This window comes from Haliaeetus albicilla, chromosome 2 (genome assembly GCF_947461875.1).
Source record: "Haliaeetus albicilla chromosome 2, bHalAlb1.1, whole genome shotgun sequence".
Lineage (NCBI taxonomy): Eukaryota > Metazoa > Chordata > Aves > Accipitriformes > Accipitridae > Haliaeetus > Haliaeetus albicilla.
The window spans coordinates 74,188,597-74,215,506 of NC_091484.1; the positions used below are offsets into that span (position 1 = coordinate 74,188,597).

Consider the following 26,910-nt stretch of genomic DNA (forward strand, 5'->3'; position numbering starts at 1 on the left):
TCCGGGCGGTCCCTGTGGTCCCCGAGAGGGCGAGCCCCGCGCCTTGGTTCTTTCTTTTCCACAGCTTTCGGGCAAATCCCGCTTCGCTCTTTTCCTCGCGTGTCGTCGCTGAGGCGATGCCTCTGAGGCGATGCCGCCATGGCGGCCAGGCGCCTGCACCGCCGCGGGCGGGCCGGCAGGGGGCGCTGCCGCCGCCGCCTCCGTTCCCGCCTCCGCCCGCCGCCATGGCGGCCTTCCCCCGCCACCGCCGCTTTCTGGGCGGCTTCGTCTGCGGGGCCGCGGCGGGCACCGCCGTGTCGTGCTGGGCTGCGTGGCGGCTCCTCCGCAGCCAAAGCCAGCCGGAGACGGTCCCCGGGAGAGCCTTGCCAGAGGGTAAGAGCCGCGGGCAGAGCGGGAGGCTCGGGCGCGGCGGCCCCGTGGCTCCGCGGGGCGGGAGCGGCGGCGCCTCAGCACGGCCACGGTCCCCACAGACCGCTCCCCCCCGGCCCCTAAACCCGCTCCATCCCCTCGGAGCAGCCTTCTCCGTCCTGGGGTGCCCACAGTGGGTCGGGAGGGCGGGGAGTTCACCGAGTACCTGCGCCGGGCTGGGATGGGGGGGGGGGGGTAAGGAGGTTATTTTGGGATGCTGGGCTGTAATTTGCGTTAAAAACACAGCTTCCCCTTGCTGCACCTGCTCACGCCGAAACATTGGTGACACGCGAGGTAAGTGGTTTCGTGCGGCTGCCACGATGGCTGCAAATGTCCCGTGTCGCAGTGGGGAGCGGAGAAGAGCTGTCCTGTGTGTTCTGGTAACGTCCCCGTAATAACATAAAATAACTTTTAAACACGCAGTTCAGGTCAGGCCATCACTAAATTTCAGGTATTACTTCCCGAGCGCTGCCCTGGGGAGACAAGGCCAGCACGGGTGGTGGCTGTTCACTTGGGAAGACCCTGGCCCACTTGCCGTGGGGGCTGGTGGGGGTGCGAGGCATGGGGAGGGGGCTCTTGGGGGGCACCAGGGCCTGGTGGGAATGAATGGTTTTTCTCTGCAGCCTGAAGGCTTTAAAAGTACTGGAGTGTTGGAAAGCAGGGGAAGAGGGGCTCTAAAAAGGCGGGTTGCTGTCGAACAGATGGCTGGAGCACAAGGAAGTCAGTAAGACAGATGTAAATATTCCTCCATGAGAGAAAAATGTTTGCAAAAAAAAAAAAAAAGAATAATCGCAAAGTGAAGCTTTCATTCATTCAGCAGAGTGTAAGCATTCTCAGTGAGGGCAGGACTCGCACTTGTGCTTAACTCGTACATCTCAGTTTATGAGGAGGAGTGCGATTTCCAGCTCTGAAGGGTGAAATGCGTGTGTTGATCTCCTGTGTCCCTAACTCCTTGTTGCCTGATTTGTCCCTAAATATCTGATCCCTTTTCTTCTGAAGGCCAGCCCAGAGCAATTGCTAGGTAGATGCATGTAGGCATTAGAGTGGATGATTTAGTCCTAGAGCTGAGTTTGTCATGTGAGGACAAGGTGAAATGCACTTTTTTGGTAGAACGGAGTTTCACTGGATAGCTCTCTTAATATTTTTTTAAGTCTTAATGGTGGTAGTAACCTCAAGTAGTTCCTTATATGGTGTGTTTACATCCACAGAGATGCTTTTCTTACTGTCTTGTTTCTGATCACATTTCATCTTTGGGTGGCTTTCTGTTTATTGTTATCCTTAGAACCAGTAGAAGAGTCTCTGCTGGAAAAATATGGATTCCCTGAAGCCGGAACAGAGACCAGATGTTACACAAATCACGCACTGTCTTATGACCAGGCAAAACGGGTGCCTAGATGGGTGATTGAACATATTTCAAAACAGAAGACACTGGGTATGTAGGTATTTATTTGCTTACATTTATGATGCCCAAAATGGGCTTTGCTGTTCACAGAAGGTGGACCCAGCAGCAGGCAGGGAGAAAAATCCTACACTGATCTCTAGGTATGGATTTTTCCACACATTCACAATCCCACTGGAGGCAGCAGGCCTCTGCGTGGATGTCAGCTTTGTGACAGTATTAAGGCTGATGTTGCCAGTGGTTTAAAAGAGATCTGTCACTGCAGGTTGGCAGGCCTCTTCAGTATTCTTTCTCTTGGTGGGACTAGTCTGGTATTGAACGTACAACATCCTGAAGCCTGCAACATATACTTGGCCCAAGGGCTGAGTATGAAAGGGAGGAATGAAGAAGAACTAGAGCTACCTTCTGGGAGAAGTTTCTGTTATGAATTTATGAAACAGTCGGTAAGCACCAGACAATATAGCTGTGTCAGTGTAAACACTCTAAGTAGTGTTGCAGGAGGGAAGCTTAACTTACCTCTTTTAAACATGAATGGAGAGAAGATGAAGCGCTGAAAATTAAAGTTTCCTTACCCAACTCAGACTTGCAAAGTTCAGTGTTATTGCTCAAGTGCATAAAAATTGCTCTTGCTTCCTTAGCTAGTGTAGTTAGTCCTGTGGTCCAACTTATGTCAGTTTAGGTACTGCCCCATATGTGTGAATGCTTGTGGAGTCAACGCCTTTAGTGGCCAGACTGTTTCATCTACAGGTCTTAAAGAGATTTGCTCAGAATGGGAAGAAAAGATGTATGTCCATTTGTGAGATAAAAATGGAGCAAAGGGCATCAACGGTTGTAATTGTTCAAAGCTAGATAGGGCATTACCTACTCGCTGCAGCCATTACTTACTTTGATGCAGTTCTCTTGTATTTTCTGATGTGCATTATCTAATACTCTCTCCCCTCTTCTTTATGCAAGACAGAGGCTCAGTGATTTTTTACTGTCAGTGGTGAATGAAATATGAGTGGTATACAGTCATTGTAAATTAAGTTTATAGCATTAGTTCAGTTTTTATAAGGCAAATTATTAGCAATGGAGGTAACTGTATAACTGTAAAATGTTTTATGAATGCAGTAGCCCTCTAAATATATCTTAATCACTGTCTTCAAATTACCTTTCAAAATTAAAAGCGTGATCCTGAAAATATTTATAACCAACCCCTAAGCAGCATCATTGGTTCCACTTCTTTCTGAGAAGAAAGCAGTAATTCCAGGCTTACTTTCAAGCGGGCCTTAAGAGCCAAATTGTTAAAATGATTTCCAAATGATCAGATACAACTAACCTGCAAGTTGAAATTAAGCATCTTGAGGCATTCAGCTCTGAGTTACTTCTGATAGCTACTCTAATTCAGATCTGAGGCGGAACTGTGTTGTTCGGGGAAGGTCAGAAAAACCTTCCATGTCCTGGAGTTTTGAAAGGATGTGATGTAAAAAAAATTATTTTATTGACAAGTAAGAACTTAAAAGTTTAAAAAACATGGTGGAAAGAAATTAGCTTTATGTATAAATGAGAGGTACAAAACTGGCTACAGAAGAAATTAGCCATTTTTGTCAAAGCAGTGAACAGAGACTAAATGAGGATATATTTTTCCATTTTTCAAATTTAATTGATAAATTACACTTTGTCTTAAATACTGAGATTAAATATGATTTTTTAAAAACAAGAATTCTGTTGTTTTGCATACTGATAAACTTGTCAGTATTGCTTCCTAAGCATCAATCCTGTGTTGAAGTATCACGTCACATGCCTTACTAAAAAAAGAAAAGAGAAGTGAAGCTCCTTCCTTCTACCTGCGCTGCATAAAGATGCTCTGACCACCTCTCTGTTTTGACATCATCTCCATGGGCATATGAACAGATGGTCAGCAAAGAGGAAATTGCTTACAGGCACTGGTTTCCAAGAGATGCATTATCCATATGCATGCTCATTTTCCACCCCTTCCCTTCTTCCTTGTGGTCCTTGCATATTCGTGGGTTCTTCAGGGAGCTGCCAAGTGGCGAGCGTGTACCACACTTTGTTCTGAGTACACAGCACAAGGAAGCATAGAGCGGGTATGCACTCAGTGATAATACTGACATGACAAAAAAAACAGAGTGCATGCAGTTTGTGTGGATATGCACAGTCAGCTATAGAAGAAAGAATAATTTTAACAACTAGCAGTGATCACTATTGAAAATTGCCCCTCACGTTGTATTGCAACAGGAAGTACTTTATGAAGTGCCAAGTTTGAGAAAATTCTCTCTGGTGTGTACCGGCCCTGATTCATGCTTAAATGAAAAGAGACTATATAATGGTCCTGTATATTGCATCTGTGATATGATGCCTAAGATGACACCCTGAATTTTTTAAAGAAAATTCAGTATGCTGTAGATACTTTGAATTATATTGTCATTTGGGGAAAAAAAATTGTGGACAACAGTGATGGTGCTCTAAGCCAATTATTTTCCAGCTCTCTTGACCCACTGCACACGGACAGCCGAGTCAGCCCTTGCATGTGCCTCTGCTGCTTTGCTGGAGCACCTTCCTTAACTATGGATGTTCTTGGGTCCCAGGCCATTCCCTAAGATGGTGTCTTACTGGAGACTGTCAGTGCCAGGATGATTCATGCAAGTATCTTCTGGCCATCACTTTTGCAAGGAAGTGGTCTGTGTTTGGGTTGAAGTGGTCTCAAAGTTGTAGCCCACTCAGAGTAACATCTTTTCCAAGGAGTTGTCTGGGACTCTACACAGTGCAAGGACACAAATGCAGGTGTATGGCCAGTAAATCTGGGAAGGAGTCACAGTCTCCCCAGCAAAGACAGCAGCTTAGAGTGGGCTGCCATCTCCGCAACAGTTAAGTTAGCTCCCCCCACAACCCTTCCCCCAAAAAGTTTTTGTCTTCCAGAAGACTTAGGCCTAGCCATTTTTGTGCGTAATTCCCAAATATCTGGAAAGACAGAAGGGGAATCTTGGAAAGGAACAGGAAAGCTCTGCACTTATTTCTGTGCCTTTGAAGAACAGAACACTTAAGACTTTCTCTTAAATGGGTTTATTATTTTACCAAGTGTAACTTTATCAAGATACACTCATTCTACTTCCAGGCTAGACTTGGAAAAAGAAGAATTACTTGTAGTAGATCAAACATAAAAATGGAATTGCAGCTGGTGAAGATCTGTATATCTCCATTGTCCTAAAAAGTGATTCTATACTGGTTTATATCTTTAGCAATCTTGCCTTTAATATTTATCTGTATTTCTGATAAGATTAATATATTTTGCTTTTGTTTTTTTCTCTATAAAACAGTAAGCATGTTAGAATTTCTAATATGTAGTGGGAAAGAATTTAGGACTGGAGCACACATATTTAAGTTGAATTCTCTTGTATGGTTGAGGAAAAAATACTCAGTTGAGATTAATATGTTGAATCCTTAAGCATGGGTCATTTGGCAAGATGTGACAGAACCAGTTCTTTTTGTCTTGTTGTTATGATGGTTTAATGGTAACCTAATAATTTAGCATGTTATTCCTCAGGCAATGCAGACCGAAGGCACTGTAAATTCAGACCAGATCCTAACATCCCTCTAATGTTTAGTGCTGTCAATGAAGACTACCTTGGGAGCGGATGGTCACGAGGACACATGGCACCAGCAGGAGATAACAAATTTTCAACAGTAGGATTTTTTTTTTTCTTTCTTTTTAATTTGTGTTTATCAGTCGGAAAGGGTCAAAAGACCCTTGAAAGTAATGTGTAGTGTTCCTTTTGCAGTTTGTTTTGAGATGGAACATGATCTCATTATTGATGCACAGACTTGGACTTGGAGTTACAAGGTCTATTCCTGACTGAGCACTGTAAGATGCTCTCACAGTCTGCTTCGGGCATATAAATCGGGTGCATCCTCTGGTGACATACCTCTCTTCATTAAATCACACCTAGATTAGCTTGTTGGGCAGAGATGATGTGAGTATATCTTGTACAGTATAGTGGTAAGCAAGTCATCTCAACCTTTTGTATGTCACATTGTCTACTTGTAAAATGAAGATTATAACCTTCACCAAACAAACCTCGAAAGTGTCTTCTGAAGCTCAGTGAAAGGGAGACAGGGAACGATGACTTCATTCTGGCCAACAGGTGCTGAGATGTTTAAGGCTAGATTGGGCAAAGCAAAGATGCTGTTAAGTACTGTTCTGTATTGGCAAGGGGATTGCCTGGATGATTTAAAAGGCTTTTTCCTTTCTGGCAATGTGCATGAGGTAAATTAGAACCTTCTTTTGCCATAGTTCTTTCAGTCTATAAAATGTCTTCACCTGCCATTTATTTGAGCTGTAAGAAAAGCATGCCCTAATGCCTTGGCTGACTAACAAAGCAGCCTTGGATTTATTGGATCCTCTTGTGAAATGTGCCTAATGCAGCCATTTGTCAATTAAGAAGCAGTTTAAATTTGTATTTCTGCCAGGCAGAATAGTATGCAGTGGGGCAGAGTGACAGCTCAGTGGCATGTGGTGGATGAAAGAACCAGTTGTTTTATTTCTACTCGAAATGTCTTTGTGGTTTTTTATTTATGATATCCGGGGAGTTTTTGCTGGTGAGCTACCTGTGCAGAGAGATCCTGGACCTGGCTTGAAATGCAGTGAGATGATACAATCATTCAAATACAGGATTATAAAAATTTAATTTCACAGTTTAATTAGTGCAGGTAGTGTTTGCTCATTATCCTAAGGACTTCTGTCAGCCCCTTCACTTTGAAGAAGTACTATGTGAAAAATACTGACAAGTACAGGACCTATGAAGATTCTGGGTTAAGATCTTGGAAATTTTTTCTCCTATATTTCCCTGCATATGCGTAGTTTTTTAGCACCAGGTCATTCACATCTGGAGATATGTGGGCTTTAGTTCAGAGAGGTTTATGACACTTTTCAAAGATGAAATAAAGCAGATGTGTGGATATTTGACCATTATGGTCTCATAAATCATTTCATTGCCTGCATGTTATGTATTTGTAAAATATTTATGAATATTTTTAATAAACCTTTTCTTGTAAGGGAAAGAAAAAGCTAGCCATTAGGCAGTCAAATAAATGAAAAGCATGGGTGAAAGCATCTTTCCATTCAAAAAGAAGAGCAGCTAGTTACTTCCAAAGACATTACAAAACTGACACTGGGTGACATAGTAATTCCTGTGCCTCTAGAAGAGGACATTCTTGTGCTATGTTTCTGTCAAAAAAAAAAAAAAAAAAAAGTAGATAAATTTTGCAAGGTTTGCACCTCAGTTATGCACATCTTGATCCAAAATAATTTTGTAGATGTTCTGACTTAGGTTTTTTCTGACCTTTTATGTTGATAATGTTAAGACTAAATTAGAAATGGATTCTGATCAAGAAACTTTTAAAATGCGTTTTCAGCTCTTAAATGTTTGAATGAAATTATATTATCTTTCTCTATGCAGAGAGCTATGGCTGAAACATTCTACCTTTCTAACATCGTGCCTCAGAATTATGAAAATAATGCTGGATTTTGGAACAGGTGAGAAATTACTTGTAAGTAAACTAAGGGGAAAATACCAGGCAGTGGCATAAATCAAAAATGCTACATTTATAAAGCTTCTTCACATCCAAGTATTCTAGAGCACTTTATAGGCCATCTGTAGAGATCATAGGAACTTTCTCTGAAATGAAAGGCAGCTCAGTCCTTACAGTGCAAGAACAGTAAAATGACTACTTTCGTTCTTTATTCAATCAAACTGTAGAGGACATTTATTTAGAATAGATAAAATTACTTCTTGTGGCTGATGTGGGTAAAGGTACCAGGCTTAACATCTCTGTCCTTAAGGAAAGTTCAGTAGAAGCAAGGAACGGGTTTAGATCTTGCTTTAACATCCCTTCCTCAAAAAAGCACTTCCAGTATGAGAGTATTCACATCTCTGTATGTGGACATTAGTTCACTTTGAATTGGAGAACTGAGTGCTCCCTGCTGTGTCCTGACTACTTCAGGTCTTAGGTGTTTCTTCGAGTGCTGGCTTCCAAGTAGCAGTCAGGCAGGTTCTCTATCCCTTGTGAGCACCGGCTAGATCGGCTTTGAGGTGAAGTGAGTGGTTGATAAATTTAAACTTTATTCACATAGGATTTTTATTCTTTCCTTCCTTTGAGCAGAGAAAAACATTAATAAAAGTAGCATTCATCCAGTGCTTCTTGCATAGGACTTAACAGGATGTTACGACTCAGAAACAGGAGGGGAAAATGATGAATTTCACAAGGATCGCTCAAGGGAAGGTTAGCAAATTTATGTACGGTATTGTACTAAAAGTCTATCAAAAATGCATCATCATTCAACTACACACTACTTTCCAGTTTTACAAGAATGCATATAAAATCATATGAGGCATTCAGTAAGGTTATACTGTTTTATAGACAAATAAAATGCTGTAACATTTTAAGAGATTTTTTGGTATTGTTTTAATACCTCCAGTATTTGAGCATAAAATTTCCATATACCAAAGCTAGGCATTTGTACCAATTCAAGGCTGGAAACCCTTTTTATTTCTCATGAGCAGGATCTCTGCCTAATCAGGAAATCATGGGGAGTGTTTGAAAATTTCCCCTGGCACTGTCAGCCCCTCAATTTAAGCAGCTATTACCACTTTCTCCCAACCCCAGCACCCTATCCCCACAGTTTAAATACATGAACAAAGTATTTGTGCCACTTGTTTTGTCAGTCACTTGTTTGATGATAAATAGTTTTAAGGATACTGTGTTTCACGTGTGTTGTATCCCTTCCTGGCTTCAGTACTCTCTTCCTTTCTCGTTTTTTTTTTTAAATTGCTTGCTTCTTGAATTGTTTTCTGAGGTGCAGGTAGACAATACAGCTTAGTCAGTTTAACAATGTGTTGTTTTTTAAAGTGGTGTTTGCCGTCCAGCCATGTGTTTTTGCTTTCCCAGTTCCAGCTCTGGTACTAGCCTGACTAGGGCAAGTCAATTCCATTTGCTAACACAGTTAAACTGATTCACATTTTGTTTTGCTTAGTTACGTTTCTGCCAGATTAGAAAATTGGATCAACTGGTGAGGTGAGTGCCAGAGCCAACAGGGAAGATGGAGTAGGACTGTTCAGCTGGGGCAGACAAGGGGAGCAGTAGGAAAGGGGAGAGCAGGACTGCATCTTTCAGCAAGCTATTTGATAGTAAGCTATTAGAATAGTTCAGTGGTGTGGTCTAACTGCACCTTAGTATTTATTCCTCTTTCTCTTCCCACCAACATGCGTGCTTCTTTCTTTCCTGACGTTTAACTGTTGTTTTCTGTCTTGTTTTGAGTGCAGTTTCATGGTCACTGTAATCTGATCACTGTCCCTGCTGCCACCAAAAGCAGTTTGCTCCCTAGCTACATTTATTCCCATTCTTTCCTTGTGCCAGGTGGTGTTTGTATTGCCATGCCGTGAGACAGCCTGAGGAGCTGAGCTGCTTGGAAGCAAAGCTGACGACAGCAGGGAAAAAAATTAGCTTGTGGTCAATGCTTTTGTGTATCACATGGCAGCTCACTATTACCAAAGAAGAAAGGGCTCATTCCTGCTAATTCTGATTCGTGGGGCTCACTCCTGCTAATTCTGATTTGTGTGAGCTGATTTAACTCACTAACCCAGCACAAAAAAAAAGACTGATTTTGTTCAGGGTTGTTGACAGATGAAGAGTGCTAAAAGTGGCCCAAGGGAGAGGTATGAGGAACAGGAGTGAGAGAGAGAAGGGCATGAAACCTCCCCTTTTCAGAGGCAGCCAGGTTAGCTGGGCTCATCTGTCTCATGTTCCGGTCTGTTTGTCCATTTGAGTAAAGTGCAACTCTGTCTGTAGTAAAGGACCAATGGGTGCTCGCTGTATGTGATTTCTATAACACTTGGGGTGTTAGATCAAAAATGGGCTATATTCTTTTGTTTTATGTAAAATAGGCATGATCCAGAAACCTTCTTATTTTCAGAAATACTTTATGCTGTAAACTGAATCAATTAGTTTAAAAAGCAAAAATAACATTAGTATTTCTGGAGTTACCACTTTATTTTTAAACAGTCTTATATTAAAAAAAAAAAAGGTAGACTTAGTGGGAATGGCACATAGAAACTTTTCTAAGTACTTTGAGCTACGGAAAGAGCTGTCTGTTGCAGGACATTGATTCCTTGGGGAGGAACATATAAATCCAGTAATGTGGTAAAACCTTTCAAAGAAAGAACACCACAACCTGCTGTTTAAAACAAGTATTTTACTAATCCCAAGTGACCATCAACAGTATCTTTCTAGTGCCAAGTGTCGGACTAAGTAGAGAACTCAGATTTTCAGGACAGGTGGTAAGGCTACAGATACTGTTTTCAAACACATGCCTATCTGTAAATAAGTGAACCTGGGACAAGTGGGAAGTATGACTTGGGCCTGTGTTTAACCTTCTTCAGTTTGCGAGTCAGTCACATGAGTTTGGAGAAATGCTCCCAAACTGTCAGTAGTTCATCTTGCCCTTCATAGTATGTTTCAAAGATTATTAAGTTTTCCCAGCTGACTTTACCCTATCTGACAAATATGTTCCAGAATGGAAATGTATTGTCGGGAATTGACTGAGAGATTTGAGGATGTTTGGGTAGTTTCTGGACCTCTGACCTTGCCTCAAACAAATGATGATGGAAAGAAGAGTGTTACTTACCAGGTATGTGTATTTGTTGCTGCGTTAACAGTGCAGTGGTAATTATTTACTTATTTATTTAAAATTGATACTGTAGGCTGATAAAGTTCAACATCCTGGTACCTGCAAAATGTACAAAATGTCCAATACTAGTTGGGACAAGTTCAGTAGAGATGTTATATCTTGCCTGCACATGAAAAGTATAATTTTAAAATAATTTGTTCTATTTAGAAAGATCTACTAAATGTCTGTTCGCAGTCTGGAGTAAAACTATTTTCTGACTTCTGTAACACAGGACGGTATCTAAGCAGAGAGTTAGTGGGTTTTGCTGATGTGTAGGCATTTATTCAGTCATTTATTGATGTATTTTAGAAACAGTGCAATACAAAGATAATGTGGGTTTCTCAAAACTATATAGGGTATTGGAATGCCTGTACTCCATTAATTTCAAAAGCAGTTGTTTGCTGATATCCCATATATGTTACTTAGATCAGGCCTTGCAACACAACTGAAATTTTGAGCATACCAAAGTCAATTGAAAGACTTCATTCAAGTTAGTAGGTTTTAGGTGAATGCAGTGTAATCACTGGTCCATGGTACTGATACCCGCCCTCCTTCTTTTGGTCCCCCGTTTTCATTACCTGCTTAAAATACTCTGAAGATTGAGGATTGATCATGCAGAGTCTCTAGAAACTGTCACTGACAGACAGATAGGAAAGGCTGTGAAGTTGAGAGGTGAATTTATTATTGCTTATCCTGACTTACTCTTTGTAAGCATGTGTTTAGACATCTGTAGGATCTAAGCATAGTAAGTTATTCAAGGGAGGGAGTATTGCCCCTACTGTAATGAGATATTATTGCTTTTTTCAGTTGCTAGATGAAAGCTAGCATAATGCAAATAATAAATGCTGTATTTTGCGCCTCTTGAAAAAACACTTTTCCTTGAAAATAAGTACTCAGATCAACTGCACCTTCAGCTCATGAGCGATTCAGCTGTCCAACTAGTTCTCTGAGGAGCAATGAATGAGCTTGCTATAACAAGCCCCTGTTTCAGAGGGATATGAGAGACACAAAAGAGAGAGATGTTCAGCTTTCAACACTGGCTTGTTTAGCGCTAAGATTTAGGCACAATTTCTTCATTATAAACACACAGCTGATTTCCATTTGATTGAACTTGGAACTCAGTCATGATAGAATGTAATTTTTCCTGTTTGCTTTTAGCTTTTTACTCCTTTAAAAACTGTCCCTTATGTCTCCACCTGCACATGTCTATAACCTCGACCATGATGAAATCACAGCTTTAGTTTTGGGTTTGTTGTTGGTTTTTTTTCCAGTCAGTCATGTGTTATTGTCGTGATTTAAGCCCAGCCGGTAACAAAGCACCACGAAGCCGCTCACTCACTCCTCTCCCCCGGCCCTGGTAGGACGAGGAGAAAATATAAAGAAAAGCTCGTGGGTCGACACAAGGACAGGGAGGGATCACTCACCACTTATGGTCACGGGCAAAAACCAGACTCAACTTGGGGAAGAAGCAAAATCAATTTAATTTACTCCAAATCAAATCAAAAGAAGGATAATGAGAAGTAAATTCAAATCTTAAAACACCTTCCCCCCACCCCTTCCTTCTTCCCGGGCACAGCTTCACTCCCAAATTCTCTACCTACCCCCTCCAGTGGTGCAGGGGGACAGGGAATGGGGGTTACGGTCAGTTCATCACACCTTGTCTCTGCCACCTCTTCCTCCTCAGGGGGAGGACTCTTCACTCTTCCCCTGCTCCAGTGTGGGGTCCTCCATGGGAGACAGTCCTCCGTGAACTTCTCCAACGTGAGTCCTTTCTCTGGCATGGATCCTTCCCACGGGCTGCAGTCCTTCATGAGCTTCCCTGGCATGGGTCCTTTCTGCGGGCCGATCTTCAGGCACAGACCTGCTCCAGCGCAGGCTTTCCCAGGGAGCCACGGCCATCTTCAGGGGCATCCCCTGCTCCTGCGTGGGGTCCTCCACAGGCTGCAGATGGGCATCTGCTCCCCCGCTCCTCTCCATGGGCTGGGGGGGGACAGCCTGCCATCTCCCCACAGACTGCAGGGGCATCCCCTCCTCCGGCGCACCTCCTCCCATCATTCACTGACCTCGGTATCTGCACAGGGGTTTCACTCACATTCCAATCTCCTCCCACGCTGCAGGTTCCCGTTCTTAAATATATTATCCCAGAGGCGCTACCACTGTCTCTGGTGGGGTCAGCCTTGGCCAGAGGCAGGTCTGACTTGGAGCCGGGGGAGCTTCTAGCAGCTTCTCACAGGAGCCACCCCTGCAGGCCCCTCCCTCGCTACCAAAACCCCACCACACAAACCCAAAACAGTTATGCATATGAAAATGCAGTAATAATAATTTTTCTTTTTCATGTTCAGTGGCAGTTCCAAACTTCAGCTCTCACCACATTTTTGTGAGGAAGGTGACAAATGTGCTCATTTTCAAGTGGATAAATAAGCCACGGTTAAAGGCATATGACCAACGCCACGTCACAAGTTAGTGGCAAAGCCAGCTTTAGGCTGGCAAAGGTTTCTTGCCACCCATGGGGAGAGTTCTGACTTTGCTATTGCCCGTTATTCTTTCCAGTCCTTTCCCTCATCTGCCAGTGCTGATGACTGTCAGATCCTTCCACAAGATGCTTAATTACCCAATGCAATAGAAAACCATCCATACTTATTTGCTTACTGGGCTTGTTTTCTACTGCCGTAGAAAGATAGAGCAGCACACAGAGGAGTCCAGCACTGGTAACAGCATGGGATATGTCCAAAAGCACATAGCTGGGAGCAGGAGGGAGATGTTCCCTTTCAATAGTCTTGAGCTGAGCATTTGGCTTACTGTCATGCAGACTGGTACTGTAAGAGTGGCCAGACTTGCACACAGCTTGCTGGAATTTACCTCCTTGTAGCTGTCAGGATATTGCATTTATTATTTTATCACCAAAATTATACATTCGTCTTACAGAACAAAGAATTAAAAGTCCTGAGCTGACTTGAACATGTTATAACTGGAAATGATTTTCTGGGAAGCAGCTGAATCATCTATCAACTGCATCTATCAACTGCTTCACTTTAATCTTGGTCATCATCTTCTAGTTTTTCTTTAGAGAAAGTGTTTACTTAGAAGAGAAAGATTACCTTTTCTGAAAAATGATTGTGGCTTCCCATTTTGGTTTTGAAATGTAAATTTTAGTATTCCACAGGTAAAAATAAGAGCAGGCACTGCATCTTACTGCCTTTTTTCAAAATAACTTGATACCAGGATATGGTGATGGAATAATAGTGGCACAAAATGTCCACGCAGCTTTGATTACCATATCGTTCTGTTCTTGTCTGTTGCCAAGATGTCTTCATCATCTTTGGGTTTGATGACAACTCTGGTCTTTTATGAATGTTTTATCAGTTTTGGTCTTAATATAAACTATGAAGTGAAGTTCAGTGTGAGATTGAAAATGGTGAAATGATGTTTTTCATGTTTTCATTTCACAATTTGGCCACATAAATCATAAATCCTTTAGTCAGCTTCCTATGGTGAGAGTCATTGTGTAAATTGATTTGTATTTAAGCTGTATTTAAGTACAGATAATGCTGTCTACAGGTGGGAAAAGTAAAATGTTGATTTTGTTTTGGGTTTTTTTGTTTTAAATATTAGATTATTTGATTTGGTCCTCTTTGGCTACATTCCTAAGTGTAAATAAATACAGCCTGAGAATTGTTTTGTTATTTTGAAATCTCTTCATGGCATAAGTTCTTGTGCTTGCCATTGAAATTGTCCTTTGAGGAGAGACTTCAGAGTGGAGTAGTGGCGTGTTGGTTTTTTGTGTTTTGTTTCTTCTTACATCAACACATACACTTAGAAGAGGAAACACAACCTGTCAAAGCACTGGAGAGTTCTTTTCAGACAGATGCCTTGGATATAATTGCAGTCATTGCCGCTGATTTTGGTAGTCTGGGATTCTGCCTCAAAACCAAGAACACTAAGAGTTGGAAGCTGAACAAGAAGGGAAAGGTACCTCTTGTCTGTCTTTCCGAGTGAACTCCGTTAGCTTCAAACAAGTGACTTAGAAATGAAAGGCTTTTAGTCCTCATTGTTTGGGCTTATGAGGCTGATGATGTGAGAAGGTGTCCTTTTTCTTTATATGCTGTTTAAGGAGAAGTGCTGTAGTATACACAATAGTGCTGAAACTCACAACCTATAATCTGGCAATGTGACTTAAGGCTAAGCTCCTTTCTAATGTTTTTCTTCTCTGAGACTAGAACTGCGGAAAAAAGAAAACACAGAAGTACTACAGTGAATATGTCTGCATTGATTTGTTTTGGATCCTCTCTTCAATCTTAGTTTCCTTGGTTTTGGCTAAAGGAGTGGTGAAATATGTATCCGTGGCTTTACAGGCTGGTGTTTTTCTCATCAGACATCCAAAAAGGTTATTTTTAGATCACTATAGAGGAAAAACAGAGCATCGGTCATGGCATTGTTCCCAGTTCCTGCTTGGACTCTGGTACCATTTGCTGTTTAATTCCAGAAAGGGACTTAACCTTGAACTCCTTAGATGCCAGTGTTGTTCTATCTATTGGCTGAACTTGCTGTATCCTCAGATGTGTTCTGTCATTTCATCTGTCTCCAGTGGAGGCTTTTATTGCAAAGAGTAGATTGATGACTGTGCTTGGTATCTGAAAAACATATTTTGAGAATATATGTAAAATAGAATGCCAACAGGAAAAATCTGTTCTGTGTCATTGGAGAGGCAGATGCAGGTTTTTCATCTTTGTCCAGATCAAATCAAAATGACGTTGTCATGTTTTATATATTACTGTTCTCCAGTGACTGTCACTTTAGTGATTTTCCTCTGTCAGCAGATTTGGAGTTTGAAATATGAGTTTTGCAATAATTCTACTGCGTCATGCTCCATGCTCCACCCTTCTTGTTCCCAGTGCCATTGTAGTAAATACTAATTTAAGAAGAATTGACTGTGGTTGGTGAATGAAAGTACAGTTTAGATAACCTTTTGTTTGTTGTTCGAAGAAGACATTTTTATGTACTTTTTAGTGACATACTACGTTCATACTGGAATCATGTCTGCTGTTTAACTTTCAAAATGGAATGACCAGGCTGGGCCAGAGATGCACAGTAACTGTACCAGAAGATATATTTATGTGTCATCTAGTTCTGTGGCAAGTAAGTCCTTGGGAAAGAAATTGCACCTCTCAAATATAAGATGGTACTTCATGGTTTTCCCCAGTCAACTTTCAGAAGTAGGAGAGGTTTTCTCCTAGCCAAGATACTATGGGGGAAGGAATCCGTGTTAAAGGAGGAAGTAAACCTGGGGACTGTTGCTGTTTGTTGGCTGCTCTAAATGGGCTCAAGGCTACACAGGCAACTAACGGATCTAGGTCCATTATACATGTCCCATAAAACTTATATGCAAAGGGCTGGATCTTACATCAGCTGGTGTAAACGACTAGAGCTCTGTCAGCCCTAAATTTAGACATGATGTACAAATGAAAATAATAGACACTGGGTTAAGATTGCAGGAGAAGAGACACCAAAGGTACAGGATAGATTTATGGCATTGCTTTTATTTAGCACTGTACCCATCCCGAAGGTTCTTTTATTGTAGGAAGAGTGGTGATAGGGACTGTAGTGGATTCAGTGTTAAGTAACCTAAATGGATTCTGTGGAAGTAGTAGTCTGTCATCATGTAAATACAATATCATAATGCATATACACACTCTCTTTATTAAAAAAGAAGATTGGGGTGTCTGTCTTTTAGTGCCATAACTATGTATTTAGGCACAGGTGGTTTTTTGTTTTTTTTTTTTTCCATCTCTTCCTTTTTTGCCATCTCTTCCTTTTTTTTTTTTTTTTTTTTTTTTTTATTCTTTCTTTCTTTTTTAGGATTGCCAAATGATTTGGCAATAGCAATCAGACCAGCCATAACAAATTAAATTTTCCTGAAGTACATACATTTACGTTTTGGAGTTCTTGGCTGTGCAGTGTTGTTGCAGGTTGTTACTACAATTTGTATTTGTAGTATTTTCTGTATTGCTAGGTCTGCCTTCACACCCCTCCATTTTTCTCAATGCCATCTGACAGAGTTCTCTCAAATATTGGGGAAAAAAACCACTATCAACAGAATCAGTGCTGCCTAACATAAATCCTAAAAGAACTGAAGTGAAGGCAGTTAATGCTGTCACAATGATCAAGTAAATAAAATTATACTGATAGCAAAGGGAATTTTTTTATACTGCCAGAAAGTCTTGTTTCTGTACAGAATTTGGTATCAAATTATAATAAAGCTCTGGATTGTCAAACCTGGGATCATATCAGCAGGAAAGGTATTATCTACAATAAAACATTCTGATGGGCCTGTATCATGCCTCAAGTTACAGCTAAAACAAAACATGCCTATTCAGAGAAAGCTACAGTCTTATTTTGGGTGACAGGAATGGTGTCCTTGAATTCCAACCATCAAGAAATATGACAGAAGTCTTAATTTTGTTACTGCCAGATGTAGATGGAAGTACTGTTACATAGAGAATTGTGTGTATGCTTGTTTTCAGTTCTGGTTTGCAGTATGGCTTAGTTCTAAATTCTGGTTGTTATATAGAGAGTGAAGAAATGGTTACTGGACTGTAGAGGGAATTTTTGGAGCTATCATTTTAACATATTTGATGATGGTACCTTCTGATGCAAGGACTCTTCAGTGTGTGCTGGCAGTTAAGGCATGATTGAACATGATTTCTGTTTACCGGGTTCTCAGAGAATCTCAGATAATTGCCAATCCAGAGCTGGCTCTCCCTGATGAAAGGCTAGTTGCTTCTGCTAATTCTCTTCATGGTTGATTTTCATTTTCTAGTCACTAGGTGGCAAAATACTACTTTTAGATTCATGAGTCCTTTCTTTTAAAAATTATTCCTACCCTTTCAGAAGATGATAATTTTCTTGCCACTCTGGGAAGCTGTAACAAGTCCAGTATAAAATGAAAATATGATAACATTAGTGTATGTTTTAAAATTTCTAGTGAGAGTAACACTCTGTTTTCTTCTAATATAATCTCAAGTGTTCTGCCATTACACCATATATATTCCTTATCTCCTGTTTATGTAAGAATGGAGTTTTCTTTCTTATAAATGCCAAGCTGTCATTTTTAGGGACTGCTTTGCCCCGTGTTTGTGTGACTACCACCATGAAGGTGACATTAGTTAATGCCATATGCTTAAACTTACCCTAGATGCCGTTAACAAGTGTCTTCATTATTTATTGTGATACTTAAGCACTCCACAGATGATATCAAATTTGTCCTTCAATTTTAAAAACTACGAGCAAGAACAGTTTAATTATTTGGCCAAATCATGAGGAAAGCCAAGCTTAAGACAAATCACCATCCAGTGACTTAGCTATGAGACCAAATTTATCAAAGTTCACTGAGTTCTCTCTGTTTTAAGAAATCATGTTACTTCTGCCCTTATCTTTATCTGTCCCTCTGAGCTCTCTAAGTTTGTATAACTGCTTACCAACACATTTGTTGTTTTAGCAATATGTAAACATCTCTAAATGTCAGGAATTGCACATGTTTTAATGGCCTGTCCTCATGACAGCTGTCCACATTTAATTGGGCATCGAGGAGTATAACAAATTTATACACACCTGTGGAATGTCAATAACAATGTCAATAATAATAAAAAACAATAAACACTATGCTGAAAATGACATTATCATAATGTTGCATTATTAGATGACACCAGTTCAGTCATAGGCCTTAAGCCAGCACCAGATCACCAAAGAAAACAAGAGCAAAGCAAAAGTGAAAGGAATAAGCAGCTGCAAAAAGTTAGGGCAATGACCATTTTTATGTTGAACTGATACAGACAGCAAAGAGAAATAGTATGTGAAATTTCACATTGGTTTCCCAAATGATGATGGGAAAGGAATGTATTAAATGCTATAAAAAGAAGGCTTTTAACTTGAGTGCTTTTTTTTTTTCCTGTTATGAGGCTGTTGAAAATTTGAAAGATTAAGCAAAATTTTATAGGAATAGCAAAATGGAAATTTTCAAAGGATTACACAAAAATTTGGATTGTGGCCTGTTATCAACATGGTGTAAAAGCATGTGGGACAGCAGTGATTTTCAACACACTGTTGCTGTACTTTCTTGCTTGTATAAGTGCATGAGATTTTTTTTTGAATCACAGATAGTATTAAAAACTGCTGCTCTTCTCCAGCTGGGACAGATAGCTGTTTCAGGCATTGATTGCTGAAAGATCATCTGCTGCCTGTGGATAGACTAGCACAAATCAAAGTCAACATCTGTGCATGGATAATCTTAACCCATTTTCTATTCTGTTACAATAGGAGCATATGCTATCTGCCTCTGTTAGGCATGCATTGAGATAAATGGGATGGTGCAGATCAGAATAGTGACTCAGACTGCTGTAGTTAGGTAGGAAAATCCTCTAGGTGGCAACAGGAAATGAATTGTTGAGTTTGTTTTTCGTACCTATTGCTTCTGTTGCAGACTTCACTTCTACAGAATCATGCTGCTTTCCCTGGCTGTTGAGCTGTGTGGGGGGGGCAACTCTATGGAAACATTCATCTGCAGCTTCTGTATCTACTCCCATAAAAAAGGAAATCGTGATATATTACAGAGCATAATGATGGAAGTGTTATGGCGTGCTCTAGAACCGCATTTCCTTTTTTAACAAAAATCATTGGGTCACACTGGCTGCATAAATTGTTGGTGATGCATCCTGTGCATAGTTCATGTAAGTGTTAAACTGCAGAAGAACCCATATGTATTCTTTGTCATGCATATTTACTCTGTCAGAGAAATCAGGCACCCTGCTTTGATTGTATTCTCCAGCAGAATGAGCTGGGGATAGAACTTTTATGCCCTGTTTTGAGTAAGGAAAGGACACTTGTGGACTCTGGCCATTTGGCATCCTGAAGTTTGTTTTAATCACTTTAACAGTATTGGAACTCAGTGAAGTAATTACAGAAGTAGTTCACTGCTATTCAGAGGGCTAGTATAAAGCCTGTGCACTACTTAGATTTTATTTAAATCCTCAAAAGAGAGCTTACGTGGAACTGAAGTGGTACATAAATTACATGTATGGCCATTGCCTGTGTAGAGTTGAGTTGAATTTAGAACTATATTTCTCAAAAGGCCAACTCTTCCTCCATTTTGAACTAGTCCTCTCTTTCCTTCCCTCCTTCATACGTTCATATACTGTGCATAAATGTTCATTATTTTGCATAGAATATATATATTTGCATAATATCACATAAGCACAGGGTCTCTTTTCCCTTAACACCCACTTCCAGCATTCAGCATTTCCATTTCATACCTAACTGTTCTATGTGCATCTCTATTCATTCCCCAGCCTTTCTATCCGCTCACTCAGTCCTCAGACTCAATCCCCTGTTCCCTCTGCTAGCTCACTCAACATGCATTCACCTGTTTGTTTTACATATGCCATATACCCCCGAACTGGAGATACTTGTAGCAGCTCCATCGGCGTGTTCACCCTTCTTCTAGTCTTTTATACAACAGAGGATGCTGGCTTGTGTATGTGTGTGGGAGGTGTTGGGAAGGGGAGGTAGCCAAGCTGAGGAGGACCTAGTACATATACATGTGGAAAAAAAAAATAAGTGAAGAGGCCTGGAAAAGGCTGCCCAGGCCATACTGCACAGGAATGCTGCAGGTCAGGAGATTGTTGGCCCAGTGACAATCTGGGGAACAGGGTTTAGTCTCAATACTGCTTTCTCTCAGGAGGCTACGGCAGCTCCAGGGTGCAGTGCCGCTGTGTACAGCCTCTGCCTTCTCTTCCACCCTGCCCTAGCAGTGTGCAGGAGGTGGGTTGCAGTGCAGGCTCTGCAAGCCCCCTGCTCCAGGGGGAGAAAAGGAGCTCCAGCCTTCTGCCTTCAACAGTGTCAGTCACTGCCTGTGCTTGGGTGAATATGGCAATGTGAACCCCCTCCTCTCCCCTCAGAGCTTTTCATGCTTCTTGGCTCCCTCCTTCTCACCACCAATACATTGTAGGTACTCCCCAGTTTGAGTGCCATCCATCTCAAATAGGTTAAACTCCCAACACCATTCATTTTGTAATTCAGTTGTAGCCCACCAGATCTAACAGTGCGTTGATGTGTAGTTTTTAGTATATTTTAAAATTACCTGTGCATCAGTCAGTTTTGATTATTTATGCAGTTGGTCCTGAGGGGCTGTAACTCTGGTTTCACCCACACTGAACGCTAAATGCAAAGTGCTTTGACACTCAGGAGCTCTAATTTCCCTATCAAGACATCTGTTGTCTTTGAAAGGGAAAGTAGATTTGGCATAAGGCATTTATTGCTTACTAGTTTCAATGACTGTTAGATGTCTAGGCAGAGCTTTATTTAGGAAAAGGTTGGTGGCATAAACGAGATACTTTTTGTAAAAAAAACCAAACAACAACACAGCAAATGAAGTTTAAACTACAGCAAAGATGTTAAATAGCCTAATTTAGGGAAGGGAAGGAAAATATTCTGTAACAGAGTAAAGAAATCTAAGAGCACGTGTTTGCCAGAGTCAGTAGTAACGTTACTACTACATTATTGTACAAAACATGAAAAAGCTTCCTTTTTCAGAGGTTTCCCTTTTTCATAGAGGTACTTTCTCTGATTTTGGTCTAACCAGTAAGACTTAAAGACCGGTCACTTAAAAAACTGGCAGCAGAGGTGGAAGACACACTTCAAGCACTGAAAGAATTCATAACTGAGTTAACTATTGCAATAGACTGATGTGAACCTTGGTTCAGTAGCCACAGGCAAAGTTTAATTTAAAAAATGTATTTTCTTTTCAGACGTGCTGAATACTCTCAGAATAAAGCATGCATAGGAAGTGTTTCTTTTGTGATTAAGTTATACTGAATATATGATTGGACGAAGCATGTGTGAACTGGATTAGTTTGTAAAATACTTTCAATTAATGTGATCGGTCGTGGCAGTGAAATACCTGCTTTCTTTGAAATTGTACTTTAACTGTATCTAACAAAAGCTGTCACAAAAGCAAAACAATCAGTCTTTGCTTTTGCAGGTATTGCAAATACTAGAAATAGTACCAAATTACTGGACTTTATGTATAAAACAAGATGCCTTTGTAGTTTTTGTAGGGTGTCTGCATCTTTTTCTTCTGTTGTCATTAGAATAAAAGTACATACTTTAGAAGGGCAGTTATACAGAAGAGTTATGCAAAACTCATATTTTCCATGTGTGAGCCTGTTAAACTTTGTTAGCATGGCAGATTCAGTTCAGCAATATTGAAGAAAAAAAGCCTAATACGGTGCACGCATAAGCATCACTTTTTGAATACTGGAGAGATCACATTTGTCATCAATAGGTATATTCCCTTGGACTTACTCCTCACACAGGGTGGGGTGTCTACTGTATACATATGTGTGTCAGCTTTTAACAGGTTTCAGTGAATTCAGAGTCCTGATCCTCCCCTCCTGGTGCTTCAGTTAAATTCCTGGATCCTGGTCTGAGTGACACAGCAGGAAACCCAACATGTGCAAGCTCTTAAGTTGAATCATAGTGAATTTATGGAAGAAATAGGTGCATTTTCTTTGCGTAGACTTCTCTTCCAAGATACTGAGTCACTGAACGTACTTCTTTATATGCAGGTCCCCTCAAAAAAATGCTTGCTTAGGTAATGTAGCTTTTAAATACAGCCTGTGTTATGGTTAAATAGAGATACAAAAAATAACTGACAGAAAGTAGGTTAGAGTTTATTTGAAGTGCATATTAACAAACACATGATTTGGAACTGTCAGGTCAGGAACTTAGTGTGGAGCCACTGTTACTGAAAACAGCTTTCCAAGTATTAACAATGTGATGCAGTATGAGAAAGGAGCTCTACGATCCCTTCAAGTCAGCTACACTTACAGATGTGCACCAGGATTAGGGAACTGGGGTCTTGGCTGACTCCCTGTTTGCAAATGTGTTTTTCAGATTTGGTTCCAGTTTAGGTTCAGCTGTAACTGAAGTTGCATCTGCTTGGGAGATTTGAGTTCATTCTTCCACCAGAGCTCCTTGTCACAGATCTTTACAAATATTTAGGCAATTACTGACTAATCTTTTGACCTTTTGTCTGCATCATTGTTCTTAACAGTGTAATAGTAAGTCAGTGGTGTTATAGGAGGAAGGCAGAGAACCTTCTGGGAAAGTCTTCTACCAACAGTGGCTGAATAACCTTGCAGTGAAGTGGGTTTTGCTCTGCTTTTCCTGTTTGAGAGAGAGATTGTCATCAAATAACTAGCTCATTCCTGACCAGCTATATAAGGAGCTGCAGTGAAATGGTGCTGTGTTGGGTTCACCTTGGCTGGATGCCAGGTGCCCACCAAGCCGCTCTGTCATTCTCAGCAGGACGGGACAGGAGAAACTAAGATGGAAAAAACTCATGCATCAAGATAAAGGCAGTTTAATAAAGCAAAGGCTGCACACAGAAGCAAAGGAAAGCAAAAGATTTATTCTCTACTTCCCATCAGCAGGCGATGTCCAGCCACTTCCTGGGAAGTAGGGCTTCAGTACACATAGCAGTTGCTCTGGAAGACAAACGTCATAATAACGAATGGCCCCCCTCCTCCTCCTTTCTCTTAGCTTTTAATTCTGAGCAGATGTCATATGGTGTGGAATATCCCTTTGGTCAGTTTGGGTCAGCTGTCCTGGCTATGTCCCCTCCCAAGATCTTGCCCACCCCCAGCCTACTGGTGATGGGGGACTGTTGGAGAGACAGCCTTGATGCTGTGCGAGCAGTAGCCAAAATACTGGTGTGTTATCAGCACCTTTCTAGCTACCGATACAAAGCACAGCACTATGAGGGCTGCTATGGGGAAAATTAACTCTATCTCAGCCAGACCCAATACAGGAGCTTTCCGCCTCAGCTTCTAGTCTGACAACGTTGCACATGATTTTGATGTGTAGTTACGTGCTGTGGCTCCTTTTCAGAGGTAGTAGGTTTAGTTTCACTTTTTTTTTTTCCTCTCAACTGATAAGATCTGTATCTGTAACATAACTTTCCTTTTGACAGGTAATTGGAAAGGATGATGTAGCTGTGCCATCCCACCTCTACAAGGTGATCCTTGCCAGACGGAGCAGAAAGTCTACAGAACCCTTGGTACTGGGGGCTTTTGTGGTGCCAAACAATCCCATAGGCTTCAGTCACCAGCTGACTGAGTTCCAAGTAAATATTGAAGATCTGGAAAAAATGTCAGGTTTAGTTTTCTTCCCCCAGGTGGACAAAACCACACATGTTAAAAATATCTGTGAGGTGGATACCTGTAAACTGATGGGCTTCAAGGAATTTACATTGTACATCACTGCTCGAAAAGTGCAGAGTGCCCGTACCTTGCATCGGTTGGAGAAAGCCATGTCAGAGTTAAGGGAGGCAGGAATTGAGCCTGATGAGTATCTTCTAAAGCTTCACAAGAAGAAGGAAGAAGAACTGCAGGAAAAACAAGCAGCAGCTAGAGAGGGGAAAGCCGGCTGAGTCCTTGTTCAGGGAGATGTTTGGGGTTTTGTACTTTGAAAGGGGAGCTAAAGGCAAATACAAAGACAGGGGCTGTATGAATTATCCTTTTTTGAATTACAAAAACAATAAAGAAACATTTGGAAGCTGATGGGTTTGGAATAACGTTCATTCTCCTGTAACACGATGCACACACATGGTTTGCTGCAGTACTTAAATGTGGGAAATGAAAATGACCCCTTTCTGGCATGAATGGATTACTGGACCTCCAGAAAAGGCTTTGTGCTATTTTCCAAGTCTGACTGGGGTTTGTATGGAATCCCTTCTAGGAATATTATAAAAATAGACAGTAGACACCTTGGGAGTGTAACTGGAATATGTTTAAATGTGATTCCGCCTGCAAATGTCTTTCAGTATGATGCTGTAGAAGCAATGGTACTTTCTGGGATTTTTTAAAATTAAATTAATTTAGAAATATTTCATTTAACACTCTTTTACTAGAGACCTGTAGGATATAATCTGAATCCCTTACAGTCTTTACTTAGTTGTGTTAACCAAACCAGATTGTCTCTTACCTCTCCTGTCCTTGTGTGCTTTGGATACTTTAGCATGTCAGTAGCTGTCAGCTGTTGTCATTTGCAGTGGGCTTCTTCCATTCATGTATAATTCTGCATATTTTTTTTTAAAAAGAGTAGAAGCAGAGTTTATACAAGTTGCTACCAGTGCAGACTGAGTCTTCATAAATTAATGTAAGCTTAATATTTCACTTTCACCACTAAGTTTGGATAAATGTGTTTTCTTGCCTATTGTTTGATTTCAGAGGAGATCACTGCTTTCTTTGTGTTTGTGGTAGTCACTCACTGGCTTTTTTCCCAGCATCAGTCTTTGGTCTATAAACTTTGCAACAAAACTGCTACATGAAGGCAGAAGATTGATTAAAAATTCTTTTCCAGTTCTGTTTCAGCAGCAACTGAAGTTGCTCAGATTTGCATCTGCTTGGGAGATCTAATGAAATTATTTTTTTTCATTAGTTTTGTACTTTATTTGTGTATACATCTTGAATTTCAGACATATTTGTGTATAAATTTTGAATTTCAGACATAAATTAGTGTGACTTTTATCCTCTGAGATTTTTCATCTGTAAAGAAGGAGTAAAAACTGGAAATACTTAGGTTTTTTTTTTTAATGGTAAGAATCAATATAAATTTGGAGTTGTTCCTTAAAAACACCTGCAGTAGTTTTAATGTGAGAGTTAATAGTTTCTGAGAAGGGTCATGTAGTGCCAGGCTGAATTGGGCTGTTTTCATAAAGGATGAATCAGGAGCATTATTTGGGTGTTGTGAATCATCAGCTGGATGTTCTAAAGACTGTGTAGTTTCCTTCATCTCAGTTCAGTTGCAGTATCCAAAAGTAGATCACTTTATAAAGCAGTTATGGTTCCCATGACACTTTTGTGTTTGCCAAGAACATATTTACAAGATCCAGACATTTAAAACCAGAGAAATGTGACTAGCTAAGTACATCATAAAAGCTTACTGCCCACAGAAATTAGAAATTGGGTGAAATCCTGACATTTGCTCATTTCAATTTTAGCCCAGAATTTTGGTTGTTAATCCTGCCAAATGTAACAAAAACAGTAAATCGCAAAACAACAAGCCACCTCTCCCTTTGCAGAACGTGGGAGATGTTGGTGTGTGTTGCCTGGAGTAACGAAGTGCCAGATACTTCATGTGCCTCTTGATGGTATTGTGTGTGCTTCACTAGAGTCCAAGCAACCTTTTGGCACTGCGGTGGTGTCATCCTTTGGAAAAGGTACCTGGTCATTGCTCTTGGCATTGTCTTTCTCTTTTCCCCATTATTTGAATTATTTATGTTTTTTAATTTAGCCTTCCACCTTCCTTTTCTACTTGATCCTTTCAGCTGAGAGGTTACAGATCTCCTGCAGTGCTCACACACCTACGGACAGCCGAAACAGATCTCGGTGCTACAGACACGTACCTGTCTAGCAAAAATCCTGTGTTGAGACAGCACCAGTTGTACACGAGGAACTCCAGGTGTCTTCCCTTTCTGCTGACAGCTTGCCATTACAACAGCAGAAGTGCCGAGTGTGACTCTCCCGCGGAGACCTGCTATGGAGACCAGCTGCTCCCTAACTCAGTACCTCCTCGGGCTTACGTGCCCCCTTGAATTCCTGCAAGCCCCAATTACCATAATTTTCATGCCTCACGGCTTACCGCATAGACTGGACTCCCTACATAATTTTCAGCTCTGTTTGAGCATGGTTGGTGTTCCTCAGCTCCCGTTGGAGGGTGGCAGCAGGTGGTGAACGGTGAAACCACTTCCAGCACTGGTCTGTGCCGAAGAGTACGTTGACCTGCTCGTCTTCTGCTGGTTTCCTCATCTGAAATAACTGTGGAGTCTGGCATATAGCAAAAAAATGTGCTTTCTTTACAATAGGAAATATAAGACAAGGAACAGCAAGGGGGTGAGGCTTTACACACTTGTTTGAGCCACCTGTGTAAGTAGTTGCTTCAGGATCCTTCATGAGAACTGTGCTTGTGTCCATGTCCATCTGTCATTCCTGTTGCACACTTAATCACTTCCCTGCATGCATCTGTAGTGACAATACAAACCTCTGTGATGCAGCTAAGCAGCAGGAGTCCTGGAAATGGACAGGTCTGTCCTTCGCTCCTCCACTGTTTTATTATGTTTGTTTTTAAAGCTAAATAACTGAATAGCGAGGGAAGTTGATGACTAGGCTGCCTGCAGCCTAATACAATGATTTTCTGCTATTCCCTTGACTGTCTACTCTTGATTGTTACTGCTAGTCTTGAATCAGGGTGAAAGGGATGGTAAATAGGAGGCAGACGGGAAGGGAATGGAGGGGAGAGCTGCCGCTGTGCTCAAGGGCTCTGGGCT

General features: G+C 41.1%; 1 protein-coding gene across 1 annotated transcript; it reads left to right on the top strand.

The window, feature by feature from the left end:
• Positions 1-200: 200 nt before the first annotated feature.
• Positions 201-24,142, top strand: EXOG (exo/endonuclease G). Its single transcript, XM_069778253.1, has 6 exons — positions 201-372; positions 1,691-1,840; positions 5,352-5,491; positions 7,264-7,340; positions 10,376-10,490; positions 23,554-24,142. Exons 1-6 carry the CDS (start codon positions 225-227, stop codon positions 24,010-24,012), a joined length of 1,089 nt encoding a protein of 362 aa, XP_069634354.1. The 5' UTR covers positions 201-224; the 3' UTR covers positions 24,013-24,142.
• The last annotated feature ends 2,768 nt before the right edge of the window (positions 24,143-26,910 follow it).

Coding starts and splice junctions, on each gene's coding strand:
- EXOG (XM_069778253.1), top strand. CDS start 225: ATGGCGGCCTTCCCCCGCCACCGCCGCTTTCTGGGCGGCTTCGTCTGC. Junction 5,492..7,263: donor GAGATAACAAATTTTCAACA/GTAGGATTTTTT, acceptor TTCTCTATGCAG/AGAGCTATGGCTGAAACATT. Junction 7,341..10,375: donor AATGCTGGATTTTGGAACAG/GTGAGAAATTAC, acceptor AATATGTTCCAG/AATGGAAATGTATTGTCGGG.